The sequence below is a fragment of the Quercus suber genome, unplaced genomic scaffold, assembly GCF_002906115.3.
Source record: "Quercus suber isolate HL8 unplaced genomic scaffold, Cork oak 2.0 scaffold_101, whole genome shotgun sequence".
Lineage (NCBI taxonomy): Eukaryota > Viridiplantae > Streptophyta > Magnoliopsida > Fagales > Fagaceae > Quercus > Quercus suber.
The window spans coordinates 73757-100865 of NW_027069566.1; the positions used below are offsets into that span (position 1 = coordinate 73757).

Consider the following 27109-nt stretch of genomic DNA (forward strand, 5'->3'; position numbering starts at 1 on the left):
GATGAATTATTTAATTTATTTTGAAGGTAATATTATTTTATATTATGGTCACTACAAAGAAACTAATTAAAAGAAGATGTAACGTGAGAGTTATTTTTGTGGATATTTAATTACGCTCTATTCCATTATATTATTGTTGATTATTTATAAGACAGGTTATGAATCTAAATCCTTGGTATGGGTTTGGGGTGTTACACCTCACTAAACAGATAAATACAAATTTCAAAACAAACAAAAAAAAAATCAAAAATCAAACTAATACCACAAAGAACCTAGTTGCCATTTTCACCATTTATTCTTTGCATCACAATATATTCACAGCTATTCACGAATGTAGAGAAATTAATTGCATGGCAAGACATTGGTAGCAGAGGATTCAACTGTATATTGAATAACTTATTGGAGGTTTGGAAATTTTGTACGAGAAATTTTGCAAATCACATCCAACCTATTGAAATTTTGAAGTCAAAATCTTGTCATATGGGGAGTGAATAATTTGGAAACCACCAGTTGGACAAACAATTTAATATATTTAAGACACTTCTCAGATTATTGGAACAGGGGACTTGAATTTTTATCTCAATGTCTCCAGAAAATTTAAAATTTAAAATTCAATGTCTCCTTACAAATTGAGTGAAACTTGATTTATAAGTTCATGCAAAAAGATAAAAGTATTACAGTTCATACATCTTTATTGATAAGCTGCAGTTCATACATCTTAACATAATGGAACCTTCGAGTCCAACAAACACTAGCCAAGATTGGACATACACAAATTATTTGTACTTATCAGCATTACTTCCCTTTCAGTAACATAATTCAAATAGTGAGGAAGCCGTAGTCCTTAAAGCTTTCCATAGTGTCCCTAAGAGTCACTTCCAAAGGAACGAAGCTAATACCCAAACTTTTGGCCTTATCTTGGGATATCTTGTATGCTGGCAGCAAAGGCTTGTCATCTTCACATCTGCCAAAAATGTAAAATACAAGTGACTATTCAGTGATGTGTCACAACAATTGCTATGGGTGATAATTAAACGGATCATTATGATTCTTTTGTTAAATGAAACATTTATTTCACCTTAGTCGTACTTTTAAGTTACACAAAAGGCACCAATAAGTAACATTCAGTATCATGCAACCAAGTAACTTACTTTTCAAGTAGATTGAAAGTAGGGTAAAGTCCATGCAATATCTTGAAAACCTCAAAATAGTGTATAACTTTTGCAACTATACAATATCTGCCACTGGCCGCAGGAATCTCAAATGCCTGAATATGTGCATTTGCAACATCTCTAACATCAACTAATATACACATTCCATCAGGAAATACTTCAGTTCCTGCATCTAAGGGTAAGAAAGAAAGACAACAAATTAATCACCTTTGTCTATACTACAATACCACTAATATCTATTCAAGTACTACTACTATATTTAGGTTTTATCAAGGTATAAGTTTTGCTTTGATGAGAGAGACATTTTGTTTATGTTTGTTGGAGAAAAGGAACCATGAGTGCAGCCCATGAAGAAATTTTTTTATTTAGCAATGCTAGGGATACCACAAATTTTACCACACATAAAGCTTATGAACTGTTGTGTCACTAAACACAATAAAACAATTCAAAAATGCGGTGGTTGAAGTCCACCAATCTCATTCATTGCTACATTAGTTTATATGCTTTATCTAGTAAAATTTATAATAGTTTTAGCATTTTTTTTTTCTGTTTTTCTTTGATAAAAAATTAATTTTTATCTATTTACTAATATTTGGGACTCTATTAGTTAAAATTTATAATAGCTTTAGAATTTTTCTTTTTCTTTTTTCAGTTTTTTTTTGATAAAAAATTTATTTTTTATCTATTGACTAATTTTTAGTACTCTATTGGTTAAAATTTAGAGACCTCCTTCTATTTGGAGGCCTTCAGCGGTTGTGTAACTTGCCTATTGGTTAGACTGACCTTGGATCTGGTGATAGAACCCTAGGACAAGAGAGAGCCTTATTGTTTGGTTGCCTGTATTTATTAGTGACTATCGAGAACATTAGTCTTCAATTGCACATTGCAAAACTATAGGTCTAGGGTTTTGTCTTAGTTGCTTTCTCAAAAAAAGGGGTTTTGTCTTAGTGGACTGCCCGCATGGGTGCCGACTTGGGCCATCTCAAAAGGCCTAAATGTCGACACTGTCAGATGCCATCTTAATTAGATGAGACACTTGAAGCAGCACAGAGGAAAAAATGATCATTTTTTTAATATCATGTTGAACTTTGGTTTTCGAGATGAAGCACATACTTGAATATTTAGAATTTTATGTAGAAAGAACAAAGAATACCCTTTACGAGATTTAGAAATGTCTCCAGACTAAAACCAAGAGTTGGCTCTATGAGTGGACCAATAACAAGGCCTGGGTTTATTGCTACCAAGTCAATATCATTCTCTTCAGCAAATTTCCAAGCAGCCTCCTCAGCCAAGGTCTTTGACAACATATACCAAAGCTGAAAAAATACAATAATAAAAAAATTAAACAAAACCAACTTCGAATGAGAGATCCTTTCTTGGTCAGTACGTAATTAATTGTTGGACCAAATAATAATAATAATAATACGCTATATGTCTCATTTCATTTAGAGCAGGAATCCATACAATTTATGTTTAGAAGTATCGAAACATAGAATTTTTATTTTTATTTTTTTGATCTGATTCTAGCAAATAAAATGAATTACTAGGTGTGTAAAGTTGTAATTTACAACTATGTGTTTTGTTGGCTTTTATTCCGTGTCAAATTTGATTGTAATTTTATTCAATCTTTTGTACCTTGTATTTGATGTGGGATTTGATTGTAAGGGTTGTGTGATAGAGAGAGTGTGTGTGAAGATTCAAGCAATTGAAGACTGAGGAGTTCTCGCGGGTAGCTCACGACTAAGCATCCCGCGAAGTGAGCCATGTGCCTTGCACATGACTGGAATGCAAAGAGTCAAAACAGATGGCGACAGCTGTGTTTCGCAAGTAGCTCGCAGGTAAGGCCTTCCCGTGAGACACTCGTAAGACATTCTGTTTTGTCAGGTTGTACTATCTGATACACACTTTCTGTATCCACACTATATATACTCACATTACCCACAAATGTTGAGGAGTGCTTCTGAGAAAAAACCCTAGCCAAACACCTTGAGAGTTAGAGATTGTTATACCCACAATACTCTACACATTTGCTTGTGGAATTTCCTCAACTCCTACCTCTCCATTTTCATACCATTGAGAGGTTGATAGCTCAAACACTTACTACACTCTTTCAGAGTGTCAAGTGAGGTTTTGGTGCTCCTAGAAAGCATTGGAAGAAGTCAAAGATGGCAGATGCAACATGGAGCTTGTTGCGGGATTCGAACAGCTAGACAAGACACAGTTCCGATAAGTCTTGTTGGAGTAGGAGCTTGGAAGATTTAGGTACATCGGGTAGATTAGGCTTGGAGGGTTTCTTACTAACCCATGTATCCCAACTGATTGTCTAGTGGATCGATTATCGCTTAGAGGGTGACGGAGAGGTTTTTCACCGAGTTTTTCGGTTTTCTCTTCGAAAACACATCGACGTGTTATCTTGTGTTTGCATCTTTCTTCCCTACTCTTTTACATTCTATTCTACTACTGTGTTGTTTAGTTTATAGATTAGAGTAACTTGTTTGTTTATCTGCTCGTATTTACATTATTCTGCACTTAGTTTTAAGTTAGTGTAAAATCTATTGAGCCGTAACTTTAATTTAGGGGTCTAAACAGCTCTTGTGTTTTCAACACATTTTCGAGCTTTCAATTGGTATCAAAGCAAGTGCACTAGCTGTGGTTTAATTACCTTAGTGCGATCCTTGACCTCGTTTAAAATGGACCGGTCTCAATTTTTAAATGTTCCACCATATTTTAATGATAGTAACTATACCTTTTGGAAAGTCCGAATGAGGGCATTCTTGTGTTCAATTGATGATACTGTTTGGGATGCGGTAGAAGTAGTTTAGCTGAATGAGGCCAGAGGCCAGAGGCCGCTAAATCCAGATGGTAGAAGTAGTCCGAATGAGGCCAGAGGCCGCTAAATCCATTTGGGATAAAGCAGCACTTGCGGTAGCTAACGCTAACAGTAAAGTTTTGAATACAATTTTTTGTGGTGTTTCTCCAGATGAGTTTCACAGGATTTCTCACATAACAGTTGCCAAGGAAGCTTGGGAGATATTAGAGACCACCTATGAAGGCACGAAAAAGGTGAAGGATATTAAGTTGCAGATGCTAACCACTCGATTTGAAGAGCTGAAAATGAGTGAAGACGAGTCATTCAACTCATTCTATAGCAAGCTGAACGAGGTGGTTATTGACAAGTTCAACTTAGATGAGAAGACGAAGGACTCAAAGATAGTCAGGAAAATCCATCAATCATTGTCGAAGAGCTTCCGAGCAAAAGTCACAGCTATAGAGGAAAGTAAAGATTTGGATGAGATCAAAATCTAAGAGCTCATTGGATCTCTCCAAACATATGAGTTGGGACTGCCTTCTCATAAGTTGAGTAATCTCTTGCACTTAAAACCATCACCGAAAGAATGGATGATTCCTCTGAAGAAGATGAAGTGGAGAAGGAGGTAGCATTTCTTGCAAAGAACTTCCAAAATTTTTTGAAGATGAAGAATAGTGAGAAACCATTCAGCAGAGGGAAGTTTTCATCTCCCAAAGGTGATAGAAAGGAGTTTAAGAAGAAAGACGAGAATGACTCTCAATCTCTTCAAGGCATTGTGTGTTATGAATGCAATGACCATGGACATCTCAAGAAAGAGTGTCCCAACTATCTAAGAGGGAAGGGCAAGGCGTATGCCACAACACTTAGTGATTCGAATTCTTCCAATTCAGATTCGGAAGAGAGTTGTGATGGAGAAGGGAATTATTTCGCTTTTATGACTATTGCTCATGTTGAGTCCTCGGAGGACTTGAGTTTGCTAGTGGAAGAGCTCAGTGAACATAGTGAAGTGGAGTCAATGGGAGTAGTAGAAGAATCTGATGTTAAAGAAGATGAAAGTGCAGTAAGACTTCAAGAAAACTACAATTCCTTACTTGACGAGTTAGGAGAATATACAAGGGTGGCTAAGGTAGCAGTTAAAAAGATGAAAAAGGCAGAAAAGGACTATAGAAGTCTCCTAGTGCGATATAAGGAGGCACAATGTGAAATAGAGATGCTGAATGGAAAGTTGACTGAAGCCTACTCAAAGATAAAATTCCTTGAGCTTGAGGTGGTTCAAGCCAATGCAAAAGTAGAGCGAGTCTCCTCCAAGAAGCTTGATGAAGTCCTCTCTCATCAAGAACATTTCACCGACAAAACCGGATTGGGATATCCAGAAGAAAGTAGTTTAGCTATCAATGTAACCAAGGAAGTGAAGTTTGTGAAAGCCAATGAGCCAATTATAGCTACCACAAAGGCTGAGAAAGTAAAGCCGGAGAAGAATAGAAATGTGACTGACCAACGGGTGTTGAATAAGTCTCGTAACCAATCAGTGGTTAGGTCTGAAGCCAAAGGGAAATTACTTCCAAAATCACAAAGAGGTCTGAGAATTCAACATTTCTGTCATCACTATGGACTTCAATGACACACCAGACCAAATTGTTATAAGCTGAGGGCATTGAAGAATGCAAGTGATCAGAGGTCAAGAGGACCAGGAAATGACAAACGGAATTAGGCTGTTGAGCAATCAAAAGGTTGAGATGATGATTTCTGTGTGATGGATGTGATGAAAATGATTGACGCATTCACCACCTATTTGGCAAGCTTCTCTAGAAGGTTTGAAGGTCACAATACTTGTACGCAATCCTATAGGGATATCACCCCAAACGCACGTGTCGTGTGGGTGCAAAAGAAGTACTCATGCATAAACATTACAACATGCCCATGCATTAATACTTCTAATGTTTAGGGGTATATGTTCATACATCACGACATGCATAATTCAGTTTAAGTCAATTGCTTTTGGTTTATAGCATGTTTCTTTTACTTGTTTTGGTTTGTACTTGTTTTTGTTGATTTTACTTTATTTGGTTTGTTTTTGAGTGTGTTTAAAAAATTCAAAAACTCATAAAAATTGAAAAATTTTCAAAAAGTTTGATCGCTTGTGTTGTGTATATCACATGTGAGTTTGGCCTAGTACCTTTATACTAATGGTGCAGTGCATTTATGAGCTTAACTTATTATGTATGCACATATATTTGTGTAGAAAAAATCTTGAAAACTATGTGTGATTGTTGTAAATAGATCTTCAAGCTTATAATGAATGATTGGTCAATAGTCTTGATGGTCTTGATACTTGCATAGACTTGTGCTTATATCTTCTCCCACTTTATTTTTTATTTTTTGTTTTTGCAATAGAGCTCACCAAATATAAATCTCCAAATGAAAAAGAGATAATGAGTTGCAAAAGCCTGTCGCACATACTAGTATTTGACTAGGAAAAAGGGAAAATGACTTTAGTATTGAAATGTATGGTGCTTAAAAAGCCAAAGACTATTTCAATTTCAAGTATCGATCTCAAAAAGAGATGTATTATCCAAAATGAATCAAATGTTATGATTTATGCAGAAGCCAAATGAAAAACTTCTAAGATTTGTAATCATTTTGTGGGAGGTCATATATGCTCATTTCTATAATAGAGATAGTCCATTTGACTTAGTATCAGTTGTGTATGACTTGATTGAATTGATCATTGAAGTCTTACTCTGGTCTAAGGACTATTCCACATTTGATACTCACACACAACACACAAGACTTTGATTCAATTAATACTTATCTCATTTGTGTGATTGTATATGTTATGTGATGTGTATGCTCAAGTACTTGTTAATCAAACACAAAACTATTTTTGAGTGTTTTATATGTTTTGAAAGTGATTTTATACTTTCATGTCTTTAGTTTTTGTTCAAAATGCATTTTTGTGTTTTTCTCCAAAAACTGGTTCAGAGGTTGTTTTGTGAGAAGCTCACGACTTAGAGCTTCTCGCGAAATGTGCTAAAGGGAAATTAAAAAGTCACATTTTCATACAGAGACTCTCGCTACTGACTCGCGAGTATTTCGTGACTAAACATTTCTCGCAAAATGTTTTTAGGCAAAAACTGTAAAATTTTCAATTCATATGGAGGCTATCGCGACTTATTCACGACTAAAAGCTTCTTGCGAAAGCTTTTGTGCTTTAATGGCTATTCTCGCGACTGTCTCGCAACTGTTTCACTACTGTCTAACTCGCAAAAAACGCGTGTTTCCAGTTTTTATGTAGCAGATGTGACAGTTTTTCAAAACCTCTTTATTTCCCTCGCAATGCCTTTCTTCGAACCCTTCTCAATCTAAAATCATTTTTCACTCAAACACTATCATTTTCAAGCAAGCAAAAATCTCTGCAAAATTACTTCAAGGTATGTTTTTCTAAACGTTGTTTTCATTTTTTCTTAAATTTTGCAAATTTTAGCTTAGGGTTTTAAAAAATTGGGGATTTTTCGAAAATGGGTTGGGTTTCTCAATTTTGTGAAATTTTTTTCAAAACTTTGATTGGGCTGAGTTCCATTTGATCTTTATGCATCTGTGTTGGCCCCATGTGGCAAATTTAGTATGGATTAAGGCAACTTTTCACCATGTTGATGCATTGTTCATCGTTGTAGTGCACTATTGCATGTTAGGTGTTTGACAGAATGTTCTAGTGACATTTCTTGTGTTAAATTGGACTCAATTGAGTTCCAATACTTGGGTTTCCTTTGATTGATCATGTTTACCATGTTTTGGTCAGTATTTTTGTGTTTTACACACTTTGCCCATTTTGTGCCATGCCATGCACATACTAGGCCCCTCTGGGCACACCTTATGCATCTCATGTTGCACACACATGCATCAGCACATGTACACACATGCACAGTCACTTATTTTGATGCATTGTGTTTATGTTTACATGCTTTATCTGTTTTAGCATGTTATTTTGAGTTTCTTGTTACTCTGTTTTAGGTTGTTTTACCTTTGATTTGGACTAACTTGAATCTAATCAAGTCTTGTGTTCTGTTTTGTGTTTGTGCACATGTTTCTTTTTTGTTCTGTGTTCATTTGTGCAGATGTCTCCTACTAAGCATGCAACTACTAAGAGATCATCCTCCAAATATGCACGCATTGATTCTGATAACTTCAGGTCTGCTAAGGCTGATGTGAAGTATAATGACTGTTATAAGGATAAAACTATCATCTTGGAAAGGGTCGTACAAATGGAATCACTTGAGGACACTTTCATACCTGAAGTGTTCAAGGACAGGACATGGACAAAGCCCTTGAACCCGACTGGAGTTGTGTACTCAAAGATTATCAAGGAGTTCTTCTCCAATGCTAGTGTTGAGGGAGATAATATAAACTGCTATGTAAGGCACAAAGAGTTTTTCATCACTAGGGACAGGATTCAGGAGTTCTTAGAAGTTCGTCCTCCCTCACAGCCAATTACAGTGCAATATGAGGATCGTTTGGGCTCTACTGAGGAGATGGTGGAGATACTTGGTGGTACTCCTAAGAAAACCTCCATGAACACAATCCCATTTAGTCCAGAGATGAGGATTCTAGCCTATATGATGATCCATAATCTATATTCGGTCACCAACTTAACTACGTTGTCTGCTCCAAGGACAAAAATTTTGTACGATCTCTTTACTCACAAGGAGATTGATATATTTGGACACATCTTCCATCTGTTGAAGAAGAGCATTAAGAAGTAAAATTCCAGAACAGTTGTGCCTTTTCCTTCACTGATTATGGGCCTAATTGTGAAGACAAGGCCCAAACTCCCGAGTGGTTTGACAGTGGTTTAGAGGGACTATCCTATTGGTGCACACATAGTGACTAGGAGCATAACTCACATCAAAGGCTCCAAAATAGGTGTGCATACGATACCATGGGATTGTGTTGAGGACAAGGGTGGTGATACAAAGGAAGAGATTGATAGATTCAGTTCTGCCCCAGAGTCTTCAGCTCAGCCATCATCTTCAGCACCAGCACGAGGATTAGATAGACTTGATCGCCTCCTAGCTAAAATGGACTAGATGTCTACCGTGCTTGACTCACATGTTCAGCACATTGCGGACCGGTTTGCCTATATTTAGGGCTAGATCATTGCTTTATCCTCATAGATCGATGATTTATCTGTGCCACAGGGATTAGATTCATAGTTTGATCAGTTCTAGCCTCTTTGGCTATTCCGGTCAAAAAGGGGGAGAAAATTTTGAGGGGGAGCTTGCACATTTGAGGGGGAGTAGAGCATTGACATAACTTAGGCGTAGAAACTTTGGTTCATACAGGTGGTTTAGCTTTATTTATGTTTTGGTATAAACTGTTTTAGCATTTATAAATCTTGGATAATTGTTTTTATTGCTTTTGTTTAAAGCTTTAATACTCTGTTTTTTTTTTTTTTTTTAATTTTTTTAATTTTAGTTTATATTCAACTGTTCTGTTTACCTTACTGCTTTGTAGCATTTTTTTGTACTTTTAAGATATTGATAATATGTCTTAAGTACCTCACTCTTGTACCTTAGTAGGATTTTGTATCCTAGATGTAAATACTTCGTGTATTTTGCATTGGTTGAGTGTTGGACATGCAATTGATCCGTGGGATTGTTCTTAATTGCATTACGTGTTCGGATGAGCATTTACTAGCTAAATGTTCATTGTAGTCATTCTTTAATGACTATTTTTGTTTGATCAAGATATACTTACATGTTTTATAGTGTTTACAAACTTGATCGCACTTTACTTGCTCATATACGTACCTTGTGTTCAACTTGTCTTGAGCTTAATGAAAGTTTTGTTTGTGTGTAAGTGTTTCAGGTTACATGTATATACGTGCAAATGCTTCACAACTTCTAGATTAGGTGTGAGTGAGTTTTGCCACTGTTCCCAAACTCACATTTAAGTCCAGAGTTTGTTTTAGGGGTTTTGTCACGAAATAACCAAAGGGGGAGATTGTAAAATTGTAATTTACAACTATGTGTTTTGTTGGCTTTTATTCTGTGCCAAATTTTATTGTAATTTCATTCAATTTTTTTACCCTGTATTTAATGTGGGATTTGATTATAAGGGTTGTGTGATAGACAGAATGTGTGTGAAGACCCAAACAATTGAAGACTGAGGAGTTCTCACAGGTAGCTCGCCACTAAGCATCCCGCGAAGTGAGCCATGTGTCCTGCACATGACTGGAATGTGAAGAGCCAGGACAGATGGTGACAGCTGTGTTTTGTGAGTACCTCGCGGGTAAGTTTTTCCCGTAAGACACTCGCAAGACATTTTGTTTTGCTAGGTTGTACTATCTGATACACACTTTCTGTACCTACACTATATATACCTACATTACCCATAAAAGTTGAGGAGTGCTTTTGAGAAAAAACCCTAACCAAACACCTTGAGAGTTAGAGATTGTTATACCCACAATCTTTTATACATTTACTTGTGGAATTTTCTCAATTCCTACCTCTCCATTTCCGTACCATTGAGAGGTTGATAACCTAAACACTTACCACACCTTTTCAGAGTGTCAAGTGAGGTTTTGGTGTTTCTGGGAAGCATTGGAAAAAGTTAAGGATGGCAAATGCAACATGGAGCTTGTTGCGGGATCCGAAAAGCTAGACAAGACATAGTTCCGAGAAGCCTTGTTAGAGTAGGAGTTTGAAGGGCTTAGGTATATTGGGTATGTTAGGTTATAAATGTTTAGAACAATTGGCAAATCGTGAATACAAATTTGTCTAGATATAGATATTAGAGTCTATAGGTTTTATTAGACAATACTTAAGGTGATTCAAGTCGAGATTCAAGAACATACAAGCTACAGGAAGAAGACTTCATATTCTGCCTGGTTCGATCGATCGAAGAACAAGCTCGACCAATCAAAAATCGTATCTGCAGAATTTTAAGTCGGCCCAAACAGCAGTTTAAGCCCATTAAGGATTAGGGTTTTAGATCTACTTCTCTCACTATATAAAGGAAACCCTAAGCCACATTTTTGAGGACTTTTGAGAGAGAGAAGAGAATGCCTCTTTTGTATCTAGGGTTTGTTACTCAAACCTCTCTAAGTCTTTGTTGCTCATATTTGCGGTTTGTGTGAATCTCTTATGAGATCTTTGAGGAGCTTTCCTTCACATAAACTTAGGGTTTTCAAGGTAGAGATTATATTAACATCTTGATGATCAACTCGGTTGCTGTCATTGGAGCTTAAAGAATAACAAGCGTGGGTGCTTGTAGCTGATTGGAGAATCCAAGAAAGAATGAGTCCGTGGATTCGGAGCTTGCACGTAGTTGTGTTAGTAAGTTCTACTGGTGGGTAATATTAGGAAGTCAAGCGGGGAGCTTGTAAGTCCTTTTGTATGAACTTTAATTCTTTCATAGTGGATTCAGGTTTACCTTGAGGATAGTTAGGTCAAATCCTCCCCAGGTTTTTACTGTGTGGTTTCCTAGGTGATCATATCATTGTGTCTTTTATATTTCTGCTGCTTTACATTCTTGATATGATTGTATGTTTGTGATAACCTAGAACTGCATAATTTGACCAAGTTAATCACTTGGCTAATTAACTAGGTTAATCTGGTTGGGTTAAGGGGTCTAAATTTCTAACAAGTGGTATCAGAGCGGGTAGCTCTTCTGTTTTAGATCTTTTGATCTAAGAGCTGATCCTTGACCCTTGTTATCATGGATAATTTGAAATATCTTTTTGCTCATGTTTGTGATGCTTTGAATAAAAAGGACACTATTGTCTTTGTTGATTTTTTTGATGCTTTTGAAACTCTTCGTAAGGAATTATCTAAATCTTTGAAAATTTCTAAGAAATTCAAGGAAGAGTTAAAATTGGTTAATCTTGAAAAAGAGGATTTGATTGTGAGATTAGATGAGTCTAATAAAAAGAATGAATTTTTGAGAAATCAAATTTCCTCTTAAGATGAGAAGATGAAAAGCTTGGAACCAGAGTTAGTTGAATCTAAAACTAAAATTGAAAATTTGACTAGTACCAAGCCTGTTATTGATAACAGAAGTGTTTCTGTTTCTCTTAAACCTAAAACTGATAAAGTTTATATCCCTTCTTTCAAGAGGAATAATAAAGAAAAGACTTATTTTGCTAGGTTAGACAAAGGTAAAAGTTCTGATGTTAACGCTGAAGTTTCTAAACTTATGTCTAAACCTGTTGCTAGTGTGCAAAAGAAATCTGTTTTTGTGCCTACCTGTCACCTTTGTAGTGTTGTTGGTCACATTAGACCAAATTGTTCTTTGTTGAGGCAAAAACCAAAATCTAAGACTAGATTTGCTGTTAGAAATACTGATGTTCCTAAATTTGTTCCTGTTTGTCACTTTTGTGGTGTCTCTGGTCACATTCGTCACAATTGTCATAAGTTGAAATTTAAGCATTTTATATGTCAATCTAGAATATGTGATAATATTACTCCTGCCATAAGTCCATATAAATTGTTTCATATTCTTTTGAAAAATTTGAGTTTGTTGGCTTGTGAAAGGAATTTGCAGGATTTCAGTCTCTCTCAGAAGATTGGTGTAATTCTTCAAATACATTCTGCTTCTCATGGATTTTCACCTGCAAAACCGAAGACTCGTGCTATATGGGTGAGAAAAGATTCTCCAGGGTGAGTGTTGCTGACTTGTCCCTAATTTAATTCTTTCAATTATTTGTGGACATGTTTTGTTTTTGTTTTTGGTTGTTTTGTTGATTTTATTTTATTTTTTTATTAAAAAAATCCAAAAACATTGAAAATTTTCAAAAAGACAAAAATATTTTATTTTGAGTCTTGTTTTATGTTTCTTGAGGATTACATGAATTATGATATCTCTTTCTTGATTTAGAACATGCTTAACATTGTGAAGAAACTTAAATAGTATGTGTTGTATATGTGCTAAGCAATTTCTGATTTTGTGTGAGTATGTGCTAGTTTGTACATGTACTCATGGGTTAATTAAGAAATTGATATTTCTTGTTTGTGTACCCTCTATAGCTTAGTTAAGCACTGTCATGCATTGCATTTGCATTTTTTTTTTTATCTTTTAGCACAACGTGTGTTTTTTGTTCTTGGTCATAAATTTTTTTTTTAAAAAAACCAAAAAGATTTTTGTGTTTTGTATTTCACATCTTGGATTTATAATCAAGGATTGACCATATTTTTTTACATAACAAGTTTATGTACCTTGTTTAGTTTTGATGAGCTTATTTATTGCACTTGTCTAGTTGAAACTTTGTAGTGCATGTTGTGTAGGAAAGATGTTTATGGTGTTTATCATTTGTCTTAATTTTGAAGTCACATGTTATTTGACTATCGGACTTGATCCTTTTGAGAAAGGTATAAATAACCATCTCACCATTGTTCACTAGCCAATAATGAATACCTTAGTGCATATCTTAAGATTTTGTACTCGAGAAAGTGTAGCACATGCACAAAAAGAACATAAGGTGTAGCCTCGGTTTAATTGCTTAATAATTAAAATTGGTGTACATTATGAGGCAAAATTCAAAAAACTTACATGATTGCAAGCTTATGTTTTAGGAGATGTGGGAGTTATAGGATGTAACTATTTAGGTGATAGACTCTTTTAAATTTTATGTGATGAATTTTGTAGACTTTGTGATTAATTACTATTCACATATCACCTCACATATATCTCAAGCTTTTGCTAGTTGCACACACTACACAAGTTACTATTTGCTAAACTTGGTATATTATATTGTGTGTGATTTTGTTGTAGCCATCCAAAATTAAAAGTTCCTTGATTTTAATGCAAAATGTGTTTAATGTTTGCGCTTTAAGGACAAATTGATTGAAAATCTTGATTTTGGAAGATCTGGGTTAAATTCAAGTATTTTTGAAAAACTTTTTGTCTCATACTCATGTATTTTTTATAAAACAGTGTGCTTTGAGGAGTTTCTGCATTAAAATGCTCTGTTTTTCAAAAATATGATTTTTCCAGACTTTCGATTGATCGAACTTGTTTTTCGATCAATCAAAATTGCGATTAAAATTTTTGGTTTGAGTCTGCCTGACTCGATTGATGTTCGATCGATCGAAACTGAAAAAATTTTCAGTTTCTATGTTTTTGACCAAAATTTATTTTTTATGCATCATGACATATTTTTTTCATGCATCATTTGTGTTTATGATTCACATGTATTTCATTGATTTTTGTATTCATCTTGCAGTTTTGCAGTCATATTTCTCATTATTTTCACACATAACATGCATACACTTTGCTAAATTGGGTACTCAACTTGATTGAAAAATTAATTGATTAATTTTTGAGTTTTGTACATTCTAGTATATGCTATTTCTTATGTGTGAACTGCAGAAATTTTTTTCTTAAAAGATATGATGGATAATCAATGTGCAAATATTTTCTCTACTCATGCAACTGTTTATGGGTCACATAGTGCCATGTTTGCATTTTATTGAAAGAAAAAATATTTTTTTTATGTGTATCCTCAACTTAGTTTTTTTTTTTAAAAAAAAAAAAATTGGTTTGTGTTTTTTTATTTATCCCCACCCCCCTTTATTTTTCTCAAAAACTGTTTTTCTTAAAACTTGTTTTGTTTTTCCTATTTTTATAGGGGGAAATTTTTTTTTTAACCTTTGTGGTTCTTAGGGGGAGTTGTTGCTCTTTTTAGGGGGAGTTGTCTCTATTTTCTCTTACTTTGTTGCGTATATTTTCTGTCTACCTTCTAATTAGGTAGTCTTTGTCAATACGTGACAAAAAGTGGGAGACATAGATGACCTGTTTGTTTTGTTTAGGGGGAGAATATAAAAACTTTTTGATGTATCTAACTTAGGGGGAGAGTTAGAATTTATTTTGATTTATATGTTTCTTGTTTCACTTCATGTTGATTTATACTTATGAGTTTTTCATTATATGTCTTTATTTTGTGTTATGTGAAATCAAAAATTTATTTGTGTTTACTTGTATTTTCCACACATGCGTTTATGCGTTTTGTTTAGTGTTTCAGAAAATATAGAGGTTGATTCAATTGAGCTGCTGTCTATACTTGCAACTGATGGATAGTAGTTAGGTTGAATTTGTTGTAATGGGCATTTTATTGTATTGGGTTGTTCTTGTATTTGAGCATTTCATTTTGTAAGAAAGTTTTGTCATGAATTGCCAAAGGGGGAGTTTGTTAGATTCTAAATGTTTAGAACAATAGGCAAATCGTGAACACAAACATGTCTAGATATAGATCTTAGAGTCTATAGGTTTTATTAGACAATGCTCAAGGTGATTCAAGTCAAGATTCAAGAACATACAAACTAGAGAAAGAAGACTTCATATTCTGCCTAGTTCGATCGATCGAAGAACAAGCTTGATCAATCGAAAATTGTATTTACAGAATTTTAAGTCGGCCCAAATAGCAGCTTAAGCCCATTAAGGATTAGGGTTTTAGATTTACTTCTCCTACTATATAAAGGAAACTCTAAGCCACGTTTTTAAGGACTTTTAAGAGAGAGAAGAGAGTGCCTCTTTTGTATCTAGGGTTTTGTACCCAAACCTCTCTAAGTCTTTGTTGCTCATATTTGCGGTTTGTGTGAATCTCTTGTGAGATCTTTGAAGAGCTTTTCTTCACATAAACTTAGAATTTTCAAGATAGAGATTATATCAACATCTTGATGATCAACTCGGTTACTGCCATTGGAGCTTAAAGAATAACAAGCGTGGGTGCTTGTAGCTGATTGGAGAATCCAGGAAAGAAAGAGTCCATCGATTCGGAGTTTGCACGTGGTCATGTCAGTAAGTTCTACTGGTGGGTAGCATTAGGAAGTCAAGTAGGGAGCTTGTAAGTCCTTTTGTATAAACTTCAATTCTTTCATAGTGGATTCAGGTTTACCTTGAGGATACCTAGGTCAAATCCTCCTCAGGTTTTTACCGTGTGGTTTCCTGGGTGATCATATCATTGTGTCTTTTATATTTCCGTTGCTTTACATTCTTGATATGATTGTATGTTTGTGATAACCTAGAGCTGCATAATTTGATCAAGTTAATCACTTGGCTAATAAACTAGGTTAATCTGGTTGGGTTAAGGGGTCTAAATTTCTAATAGGGTAAATTAGGCTTGGAGGGTCTCTTGGTAACCTATGTATCCTAATTGATTATCTAGTGGATCGATTACCACTTAGAGGGCGGCAGAGAGCTTTTTCGCCGAGTTCTTCGGTTTCCTCTTCGATAACATATCGGCGTGTTATCTTGTGTTTGCATCTTTATTCCCTACTCTTTTACATTCCATTTTACTGTTGTGTTGTTTAGTTTATGGATTAGAGTAGCTTGTTTTTTTATCTGCTCGCATTTACACTATTCCGCACTTAGTTTTAAGTTAGTGTAAAATCTATCGAGCCGTAACTTTAATTTAAGGGTCTAAATAACTCTTATATTTACAACACATTTTCGAGCTTTTAAGGTGAAATGATTACATTAAAAAATATTTAGGAAAGTATTATTACAAGAAAGGGTAAAAAGAATCTAGAAATTGGCATGGATATATTCTCATGAGGAAGCAAGGTAACAAAATTTATGATGCTATTCTCTAATGTTTCTCAAACAACAGCTATAATTACTGAACTACATGTACAAAGCTAAGATATTATGACTTTTATTTTTCTTGTAACATCATCATCAGAACATTATCTTAGATCTTTGATTAAAGGTATCTTAAGATCAATTATATGTGATAGTCCTAATAAAGACACTTAAAAAGCAATATAGCAGATAGATACACACCTTCAACTTCTCACAACTAATTGGATCCGAAAACCAAGTCTCATCAATAACCACATCAGGGGACAAGGTTTTCCCGTTGAACATAACTGAAGCCATAGAAGATGTTATAATCACTCTCTTAATAGAAGGAACTTTTGCACATGATCTGAGAACGTTAAGTGTTCCCTTCACTGCCGGATCAATTAATTGCGACTGAAATATAAGAAATATGAAAGTAGCTCCCATAAGAACAAATTTATGAAACTAAGTTATCAAAAGCATAATAATATTGGATAAATTAAATAAACTTCATTGAACAAGTTTATCATGTACCATTCTTATTATTGTTTAATATGGTAGAACTTCTCTTATGTATTTGTAAATATTAAAATATACATTTACTCCAAATAAAAAATTTTAAAAATAAATATACTTAAAAATAAGTTTGAAAATCATAACATGAATATATAATTTTTTATTTTATTTAAAAAAAGGTATATGCCTAAATTAAACTAGCCATTGCAATTCAAAATCAAGGTTTCACAATAATATAGTAGTCTTTTGGTAGGATGTGAGTCTTGGAGGTAGGCAGACAGATAGAGAAATGCATTTATTTATTTATTTAAATTTTCAGGTTTTATCCTCTTTAAATTACCATATTATAGCACATTAAATAGTAAAGAAGTCAATAAAATGAACATATAAATATAATTTTACAAAATCAACAAAACCAACTGGGTGATAAAAACTTATCTGGGTTGCACAGGTCACCACAAGCCCGTCGGGTTTGACCGAATCTCTTATGCATAAATGATCTATTTAAACAGCCGAACCGGTCTACATACTAGGTCATTGGATTCCCAATCAGGTTTTTTAATAACTATGATTTACTCCATTGTCTAATTCAATGAGTTATTACTATGAGCTCTCTGCAATGTCCTCTATCAAAGTTTCAAGCTTTGGCTATGGAGGTCATTAGAGAGAGGGAGAGAGAGACTTTGTGTTTGTTAAATGCTTGAATAATATGATTACACTAAGCTTTGAGTTTAAATACACTAACAGAGCGGGAAAATAGCTACAAACTTTCTAACTAACTAATAATTAACCCGAAACCAATCATCAACTAATACCTATTAGTATTAACCAACGAATTAAATAGAACTAAACTACAAGTAGCTTTACAAGTATTTACACTAAACGACTGTAATTTATGAAACATTTGATTTTGCAGTTTTAGCCTCTCTCTTCACCTTGTAAATTTTTTCTTCAATCTATAGACTACCTTCACAGCTCCTCACATTTCCACACTACCCCTTAAGATGGAGCATATATATTGAGTATGCCCATCTTGGAAAGTAGCTTGAAGAATTGAACCTTGCCAAGAGGCTTTGTGAAAAGATCTACTAGTTGATTATTAGTAGGCACATGAAATATTCAAATTGTCCCTGATTGTACTTTTTCCCTAATGAAATGGCAATCAACCTTAATATGTTTTTTTCTTTAGTGGAAGATAGGATTGGCAGCAATGTATAAGGCTGCTTTGCTATCACAGTAGAGAGAGGTTGACTATTTGTGTCTACTTGTTGTTTCTTGCACTTCCATGAGATTAAAGAATATAAAAACCAGAAGTGGATCTTCTAGTTCCAGGGCAGCTTGCCCAATCAGCATCACAACAAGATTTTAAATGTAAAGTAGACTGTGCAGAGAAGAAAAGACCATATCCTAGACTGTTCTTCAAGTAGTTTAAAACTTTGTAAGTAGCTTGAAGGTGCGGAAGCTTAAGAGAGCCCATGTACTAACTTAGTTTGTGAACTGCATAACAAATGTTAGGTCTAGTCAAAGTCAAGTACAAAAGTTTTCCTACAAGTCTTCTATACATACTAGGATCAGCCATATTTGTCTCTTCTATACTACTGAATTTTGTAAATTGTTCCATAGGTGTATGTGCTGGTTTGCTTGCTAAAAAACCTACACAAAAAAGAACCTCTAGGGTATACTTCCTTTTACACAAAGATATCCCTTTTGTAGTTCTTGCAACTTCAAGACCTAAGAAATATTTTAAAAATCCAAGGTCTTTAAGTTTGAATTTGTTGTCCTAAAACTTCTTGAAATCATCTACAGCTGCCTCGTTGTTGCCTGCTATTAAGATATCATCCACATAGACAAGCTAAATGATGATTGAAGACTTCTCATCCTTAGTAAACACTGAATAGTCTGACTTGGATTGGATGAACGCTTGCTGAATGATAGTGGAAGACAGCTTAGCAAATCATTGTCTACTAGCCTATCTGAGTCCATCTAAGGACTTAGTCAGCTTGCATACCACTTGATTGCACTCCTCCTTGCTGCCAAAACCTAGAAGAGGAAGCATATAAACCTTTTCATCCAACTCCCTATGTAAAAAGGCATTGTTGACATCTAGCTATGCTAGATGCCAACCATTGATAGCTGCCAAGGCAAGGAGAGTTCTGACAGTAACAAACTTCACCACATGAGAAAAAGTTTCATAGTAATCAACCCCTTCAGTTAGAGTATACCCCTTTGCAACTAATCTGACTTTGTACCTCTTAATGGAACCATGAGCTTTGAGCTTTATTTTGTAAACTCATTTGCAACCATTGGGTTGTTTACCAGGTGGAAGCTCAGTCAATTCCCAAGTATGATTAGCTTAGAGAGCATCAATTTCAGCTTGCATTGCATCCAACCATTTAGGAAGTAAACTTTGATGCCACTGGGATAACCAAGAAATATACAAGGTTTGGCTCTAGTATCAAATTTGGTTCTGTTTCTAGTAAGGGTAGAAGCATAATAAAGGAAACCAAACATTTTTAAATGAGAATAGGAAGGTGGATGGCCTAGAAGCTTCTCAAAAGGTGTAAGATTATGAAGTATGGGACTGGGTATTTTGTTAATAAGGTATGTGGCTGTAAGAATAAAATATCCCCAAAATTTTAAAGGCAAATTAACTTGGAACCTAAGAGCTTTAGCCACATTTAGGAGATGTTGATGTTTCATTTCAACTATAGAGTTTTGCTGTGGTGTTTCAACACAAGAAAATTGATGAAGTACACATTTTGAAGCAAAGAATGATGACATTGCAAACTTAGGTCCATTATTAGACCTTAAAACTTTAATGGAAGCATTAAACTGAGTAGTTACCATGTGAAAGAAGTTTTGAATTAAAATAGATGTATCAAACTTGGATTTCATCAAATACGCCTAAGTGCTTTTGTTGTAATTATCCATATTTGTGAGAAAGTATTTGGAACCATTCAAAGTAGGTACAGAATATGGTCCCCAAATATCTACATGAACCAAATCAAAGCTAGACTTAGAAATATGAGGAGTAAATGGAAACCTTCTTTGTTTAGCAATGGGACAAACAATACAAGAAGAAGAAGTTTTATTGCAACATGAAATTGAAGATACAGAGTTTTGCAACAAATGCATCCTTTGTGAAGATGGATGGCTAAGTCTGTAGTGCCACAGATTGGAATCATCCACAACAGAAGTTTTGTTACAAGAATTAACAGAAACCTTAAAAGAAGCAGGTACAAGTTTAGAAAGAATAGCAGGGATGGAAGCAAGCAAAGCAGTTGAAGAATTCTGCAAAATGTACACTCCACCAAGCTTCTTACCTAACCTAATCATCCTCCAAAGTTGTAAATCCTGAATGAAGCAGAAATTGGAAAGAAAAAGACAGCACCAATGGATATTTTGGGTGAGTTTACTAATGGAAACAAGATTAAAGGAAAAAGTTGGAACACAAAGAACATTGTCTAATGTCAATGTGGAACTTAGTTTGACAGTACCTATATGGGTGACTTGTACAATGTCACCATTAGGTAACTTGATAGAAATATGTATCAAAAAGGTAATAGAAGAGAGAAGATGGACAGAGTGGACCATATGATCAGTGGCTCCACTATCAAGAATCTAGTTAGTGGAGGTAATGAAAGTAGTCTTGACATGTGAAGAAAAAACAGAATATTCCAAGGAATTAATAGATAGTTTAGAAAGATTTTGGAAAGAGATTCCTGACATTTCATGTTCAGCAAATCCCATGGTAGGTTAAGCAATGACGTTAGCTACTTGATGACTTTCTGAAGCCAAATCTTGAGGGCCTCATGTGCCAAAATGAGGCTATGAATTCAACAAACTCAAGAACTGCTGATACTTAGTACGAATGAGAGAAACATTGTCATCCACTATGTTATCTACAATAGAAATAGCACCACTGTTGGCAGAGGCTTGACCTTTACCCTTGAACTTATATCCAGGAGGATATCCATGCAATTTGTAGCATTTGTCTACTACATGTCCCATCAATCCACAATGTGTGCATTGAGGTCGACCATTCTTGCCCTTGCCATAAGTGAAAGAAGATTTCTGATATGAATTTGTTGTTTTGGAAACCAAAGCTACAAATTCATCTTGAACCACATAACCAGATCCTACTTTTCTTTGCTTTTCATCTTGAAGAAAAAGAAAAAACACCTTAGACAATGGAGGAACTGGACCCATGAGCAAGATCTGTCCCCTATCTCTTGCATAAATCTCATCAAGTCCCATGAGAAATGCCATAGTACATTCTTTATCTTGATGACCACAAGTACAGGTCCTATAGTTGGAAAACTCATCCCAAACACCTTTAAACCTGGTGTAGTAAGCATTGATGCTTGAATCCTCCTGAGTTAAAGAACTCACAGCTTTCCTCAACTCAAAAATCGTAGGGCCATTGCCTTGAGAAGACCTGTGTAACAGATCAAGCCAGACCTCCTTAATAGACTTAAATAGATCACACTAGTCTAAATATCCTTTTGTAAGAGAGTTGAATAACCAAGCCAAAACCATGCTATTAGACTTACACCATGCTATATAACTAGGATCAGATTCAGACTGAGGCTTTGGAATGGATCCATCAATGAAACCAAGGTTAGTTTTTGCATCCAAAGACACTAGTATAGACCTATTCCAAGTATTATAATTTTCTTCATTCAATGGTTGGGTCGAGAGTCATACCAAGATTATCACTGTTAGGAAGAAATTATGGGCTTGAAGAAATCTCCCAAAGCTGAAGTTGAGGATGAGCAACTGCTGCTGTTGAAGTTGAGGCATATTGAGTGCTCATGGTGATCAATCAAGTTTGAAGAATCAAAGAAATTCAATCAAATCTTGAAGAATCCAGAAGAAGATTGAAACTGCATTGACTAAGAAATCAAAAAAGATTTCGTACAAATTCAACTAAGAGAAGACGAAATTCTGACCTAGAATCAAAGGAATTCTAATGAAAAATCAAAAGAAAAGATGAAAAGAAATTAAGAATTGAAACTGGGATAATAGTAATGAAAATCTGAACTTACTGAGCCAGTCAGCTCTGATACCATATCAAAGTTTCAAGCTTTGGCTATGGAGGTCATGATAGAGAGAGAGTGAGAGTTTGTGTTTATGAAATGCTTGAATAATATGATTACACTAAGCTCTGAGTTTATATACACTAACAAATCGGGAAAGTGGCTAACAAACTTTCTAACTAACTAACAATTACCTGGAACTAATCATCAACTAACACCTGTCAATATTAACCAACTAATTAAATAGAACTATACTAAAAGTAGCTTTACAAGTATTTACACTAAACTAGTGTAGTTTATGCAGCATTTGATTCTGCAATTTTAGCCTCTGACTTCACCTTGTACATTTCTTCTTCAAGCTATAGATTACCTTCATAGCTCCTCACATTCAACATCCTCTCTAGTCTCTACTTTTGGATTAAGGCTTGAAAACGCTTCTCTAAAATATAAAATTAAAGAACATAATTATGTTTCCATCCACCCCATTTCACTATTTTGCTTTAACGTATTGAGCATTGAATTGTCCAAGACACATGCTCAAAGAAAGAATCACCAGGTTGCTAAAACAAGAAATCTAATATGAGATCTTTTTAAGTTTTTCTAAATGATTTAAGAAAATTTAGCATTCGTCATATTACAAGAAAAATTATCACAATGATTATCTGGGAAGCATGGGTGCAGCTCCAAGAGTGCCGCACCCATGTCCGACATGCACGGATGCGCCGTGCGGCCGTCGACACATTCCACGCTTGTCTGAGGTAAATCCTTTTTTTTTTTTATATAATTTCCAATTCGGTCCGAAACGGGCCGAAACAGCCCCGAATCGGTCTGATTCAGGCCGAAATAAGTGTTTTTTTTAATAAAAATAAAAATAATAAATAAAAAGTTAAAAAAACAAGGCAAAAAAACGCACCATTTGACTCTAGTGTTTTCTTTACCCTTTTTGTTCCCTTTCCACGTCTTATTTGTTTAATTTTTTAAAAAGTTCCCAAATAATTTGGTAATTGTATCAATTTAAATAATTACTTATCATCAAAAAATAATATTATTTTGCAAAATTTACACTCTTAAATATCGGCTATATATATTAAATTGATCCCAAAGGTTACTTATCTATTATTGCTCTTAAATTGGTATGTGTTTACCATTATATGAAAAAATATGTTTAGTAATATATAAAAAATAAAGATAAAAATATATTTAATAATTTTTTAATAAATGTGTCCCGTTGCCCCGTACCTTACTTTTTCAAAAATTACTGAGTTGCCACACTGCAATTGCACCCACACCCACACCCACACCCACACCCAAGCCCAAATCCGCACAACTTCTTAGATGATTATACATTCCACAATGCATATGGCAAATAAATGATAATACAAGATGAACCTGTGGGTCACTGGCTGTCATTAAAACAGGTGATGCAGTATGAAAAACACCTTGGCATCCATCAACTGCAGAATCAAAAGATCCTTCGTCTAGTAAGTCTGCTTTGAATAATTTTAGTCTTTCTTTAGCTCCATCAAGTGCAAGTAAATGCTCAGTTTTCTTCAGATCCTCTGTGGAATATAAATGCAGAGAATTCAATTGAAATGCTAAATTATTAGTAGCAAGCGCTGCATGAATAATAAAGGTGAGAAAAGATGGGAAGTTAAAAGACACGTAAAAAAAAACAAGGCAAAACGCAACATTTGACTCTATTGTTTTCTTTACCCTTTTTGTGCCCTTTCCACGTCTTATTTGTTTAATTTTTTAAAAACTACCCAAATAATTTGGTAATTGTATCAATTTAAATAATTACTTATCATCAAAAAATAATATTATTTTGCAAAACTTACTCTCTTAAATATTGGCTATATATATTAAATTGATCCCAAAGGTTCCTTATCTATTATTGCTCTTAAATTGGTATGTGTTTACCATTATATGAAAAAATATGTTTAGTAATATATAGAAAATAAAAATAAAAATATATTTAATAATTTTTTAATAAATGTGTCCCGTTGCACCCGTACCCTACTTTTTTTAAAAATTGCTGAGTCGCCACACTGCAATTGCACCCACACCCACACCCACACCCACACCGAAGCCCAAATCCGTACCTGTACTTCTTAGATGATTATACATTCCACAATGCATATGGCAAATAAATGATAATACAAGATGAACCTGTGGGTCACTGGCTGTCATTAAAACAGGTGATGCAGTGTGAAAAACACCTTGGCATCCATCAACTGCAGAATCAAAAGATCCTTCGTCTAGTAAGTCTGCTTTGAATAATTTTAGTCTTTCTTTAGCTCCATCAAGTGCAAGTAAATGCTCAGTTTTCTTCAGATCCTCTGTGGAATATAAATGCAGAGAATTCAATTGAAATGCTAAATTATTAGTAGCAAGCGCTGCATGAATAATAAAGGTGAGAAAAGATGGGAAGTTAAAAGACACGTAGTTGCTATAGGGAATTTCAAGAACTCTACTTAAACAGAACCTTATTCTGGGGTTGGAGTATTCCTAGAACAATTCTTAATAAGAATCTTGAGCACGGAGTTGATCGGTGGACCTAGCGTATTCTTAAATAATAATATTTAGGGTAAACTACATATTTGGTCCCTAACCTTTACACCATATTTTAATTTAATTCCTAACCTTTCAATTGTATCAATTTGATCCCTAACCTTTTAATGTCGTGTCAATTTAGTCCCTCATGTTATATCTTAGATGAAAATTGCTAATATGACAAATGGCCAAAATAAAATTTAAGTTTATTGTCTCATCAACGTAAGCTAATTTTTTGTTTTGACCATTAAACACGTCATAAATTTTCATCCAAAAGATAATGGTAGGGACTAAATTGACACGATACTAAAAGGTTAGGGACCAAATTGACACAATAAAAAACTTAGGGATCAAATTGAAATATAGTGTATATGATAGGGACCAATTATGTAGTTTCCCCTAATATTTATTATTATTATTATTATTATTTTTTAATGTTACTGGACCTAGCGTATTTTTTGTCGGTGGGAGCGCAGTATTACTCTCATTGATATTTGTGTATTTTTTTGGGAGCTTTATGTTATTTCTTTGGTTATTGAAGTTCTAGTCTTTGTGTGTGCTGTGCAGATCGTGCAGGGTGATTAGAGCTCTTTAGCTTTGTGGTTTTGTACGCAGTTTCTTGTTAACAACATATCTCTCATTCATCCACAAAAAGAGAGTAAAGGATAATAATGCACTCTACATATGCAATATGATTGTGACTAAACCATATAAATCTACCATTAGATACTATCATGCTATATAAGATAAACCATGTTAAGGCTTCCATTTAGGATGATGGTTAGTTTACTTGCCACGCTATTTATTAAAAAGAAAAAACGTTGCTTACCCAGTTACCCAGTTGATGTCCCTCCTATTGTGTTCACAAATTCACTATGGTTCACATGATAAGCATGAAGGTAAGCATGAAGGTTTTCAAGAAAGAGGCTGACCGAGGGAATGAAATCTTCTGGTGTATCATTTTTCACAGTAGATCTATGTAGACAATCTGTTAGTTGTAACTCGCTTTTGATGCCCAAAGTGAAGTGGGTGGGGACATTTACAACAAATATTTTTTCCTAGATTAAAGTTGGGGGTGGGGAATAAAAGTACATATGCCTAGACGATACTGTTAAAGATGCCAAAAAGTGTCAATTAAATCATTGGATCATTAACACCATTTATTTATATACTAAATACCAAAATCATGTGTGTATTTCCAGTAAATACTAATAAGTTGATTTAAATGATTAGTTTACACCTTTAAATAAATAAAATAAAATAACTGAACCACCAAAGCCTTATAGCTCAATTGGGAATGGAAATGAGATTCTTCTAAATGAAGTCTTTTAAATCTTAATTGAACCAATAACACTGGTTTGGTTGTATAACATTTTCTTTTGTTCTTCTGCAAACCTTTCAAAGTGAGAAATATGGTTCAATGATTATATTCATAATTTCTTAATAGCTCAAGTTTTTAAAACCATTAGTAATTAATCATTGTATAATAGCATTAGGCCTTTGAAAATTTGAGATCTTTGTTGAGATTTAGATGATGCAAAGCTTTAATCAAGAAGTGGAATAACACATTGAAAGAAGAAAAATAGAGCAGAGGCTATGAAAAAAAAAAAAAAAACTGAGAGAGAGAGAGAAGAAGATTTTGGAAATTTCAAGCTCTTGCATAAAATGAATTGTTACAAAGATGTCTTTATATACTATATGTAAATGTGCAAAACAAATTGGAGAGAGAAAGAGAATGTGTGCACTGACTTGTGTCACGAACTGTAGCTTTTACAGTATACCCACTTTGGAGCAGGAGCTTCACAAGCCATGATGCTATGTAACCCGAAGCTCCAGTCACGCACACCACCTTCTCTTCTCCACTCATCCTCTGTGTGTGACAGGCTCTTTCTTAGCTTCGTGAAGTTGGTGCTTCTTTTCGTGAGGAGAGAATTTATGATTAGCACTGTAGCAGGAAATGATTTCTGATTGATGAATGGCATTAGCTGTGGTGCTTGCTAGTATGTACTAGATAACTGAAAATCTAAGCGGATATTGAATGGACGGAAAATTTTGTCAAATAGTACATTTCTAGAAAATTTTAGAAAAATAGCATATTAGTTATGTTGCACATTTTTTGAACTTGAGTTTGGTTTGGAATCCAAATTTGACAAACTTAAGTTTCAATCAGTATGGTCCATATGTACTGGATAAGCTGAAAATCCAAGCGAATATCGAATGGATGGAAAAATTTGTCAAATAGTACATTTTTAGAAAATTTTAGAAAAATAGCATATTAGTTTTCTTTCTTTCTTCTTTTTTTTTTTTTTTTTTAATGAAAAATAAGTGAATTTTATTAATAATGAGAAAATAACAAAACATCTTAAATCACTACAGATTCAATAAAAGATAGAATTTCTTCTATCTAAGTTACAAAGTGATCAAGACCGTTGGCGTGGCGTGGCATGCCAAGTGGTGAGCTGGTG

The 27109-nt window shown here is 34.5% G+C and overlaps 1 protein-coding gene across 2 annotated transcripts; it reads right to left on the bottom strand.

Annotated features, from left to right (window-relative positions):
• Nucleotides 1–549: 549 nt before the first annotated feature.
• Nucleotides 550–26762, bottom strand: LOC112038162 (phenylacetaldehyde reductase). 2 transcript variants are annotated; one of them, XM_024070973.2, is made up of 6 exons: nucleotides 26394–26762; nucleotides 24261–24430; nucleotides 16759–16950; nucleotides 2326–2488; nucleotides 1152–1344; nucleotides 550–964 (listed from the first exon to the last, which is right to left on the bottom strand). In XM_024070973.2, exons 1-6 carry the CDS (start codon nucleotides 26509–26511, stop codon nucleotides 820–822), a joined length of 981 nt encoding a protein of 326 aa, XP_023926741.1. In that variant the 5' UTR covers nucleotides 26512–26762; the 3' UTR covers nucleotides 550–819. The 2 variants fall into 2 exon arrangements, with proteins under 2 accessions (XP_023926741.1, XP_065630954.1); XM_065774882.1 differs by lacking the exons at nucleotides 24261–24430; nucleotides 26394–26762 and adding an exon at nucleotides 21760–22194.
• Between the last annotated feature and the right edge of the window lie 347 nt (nucleotides 26763–27109).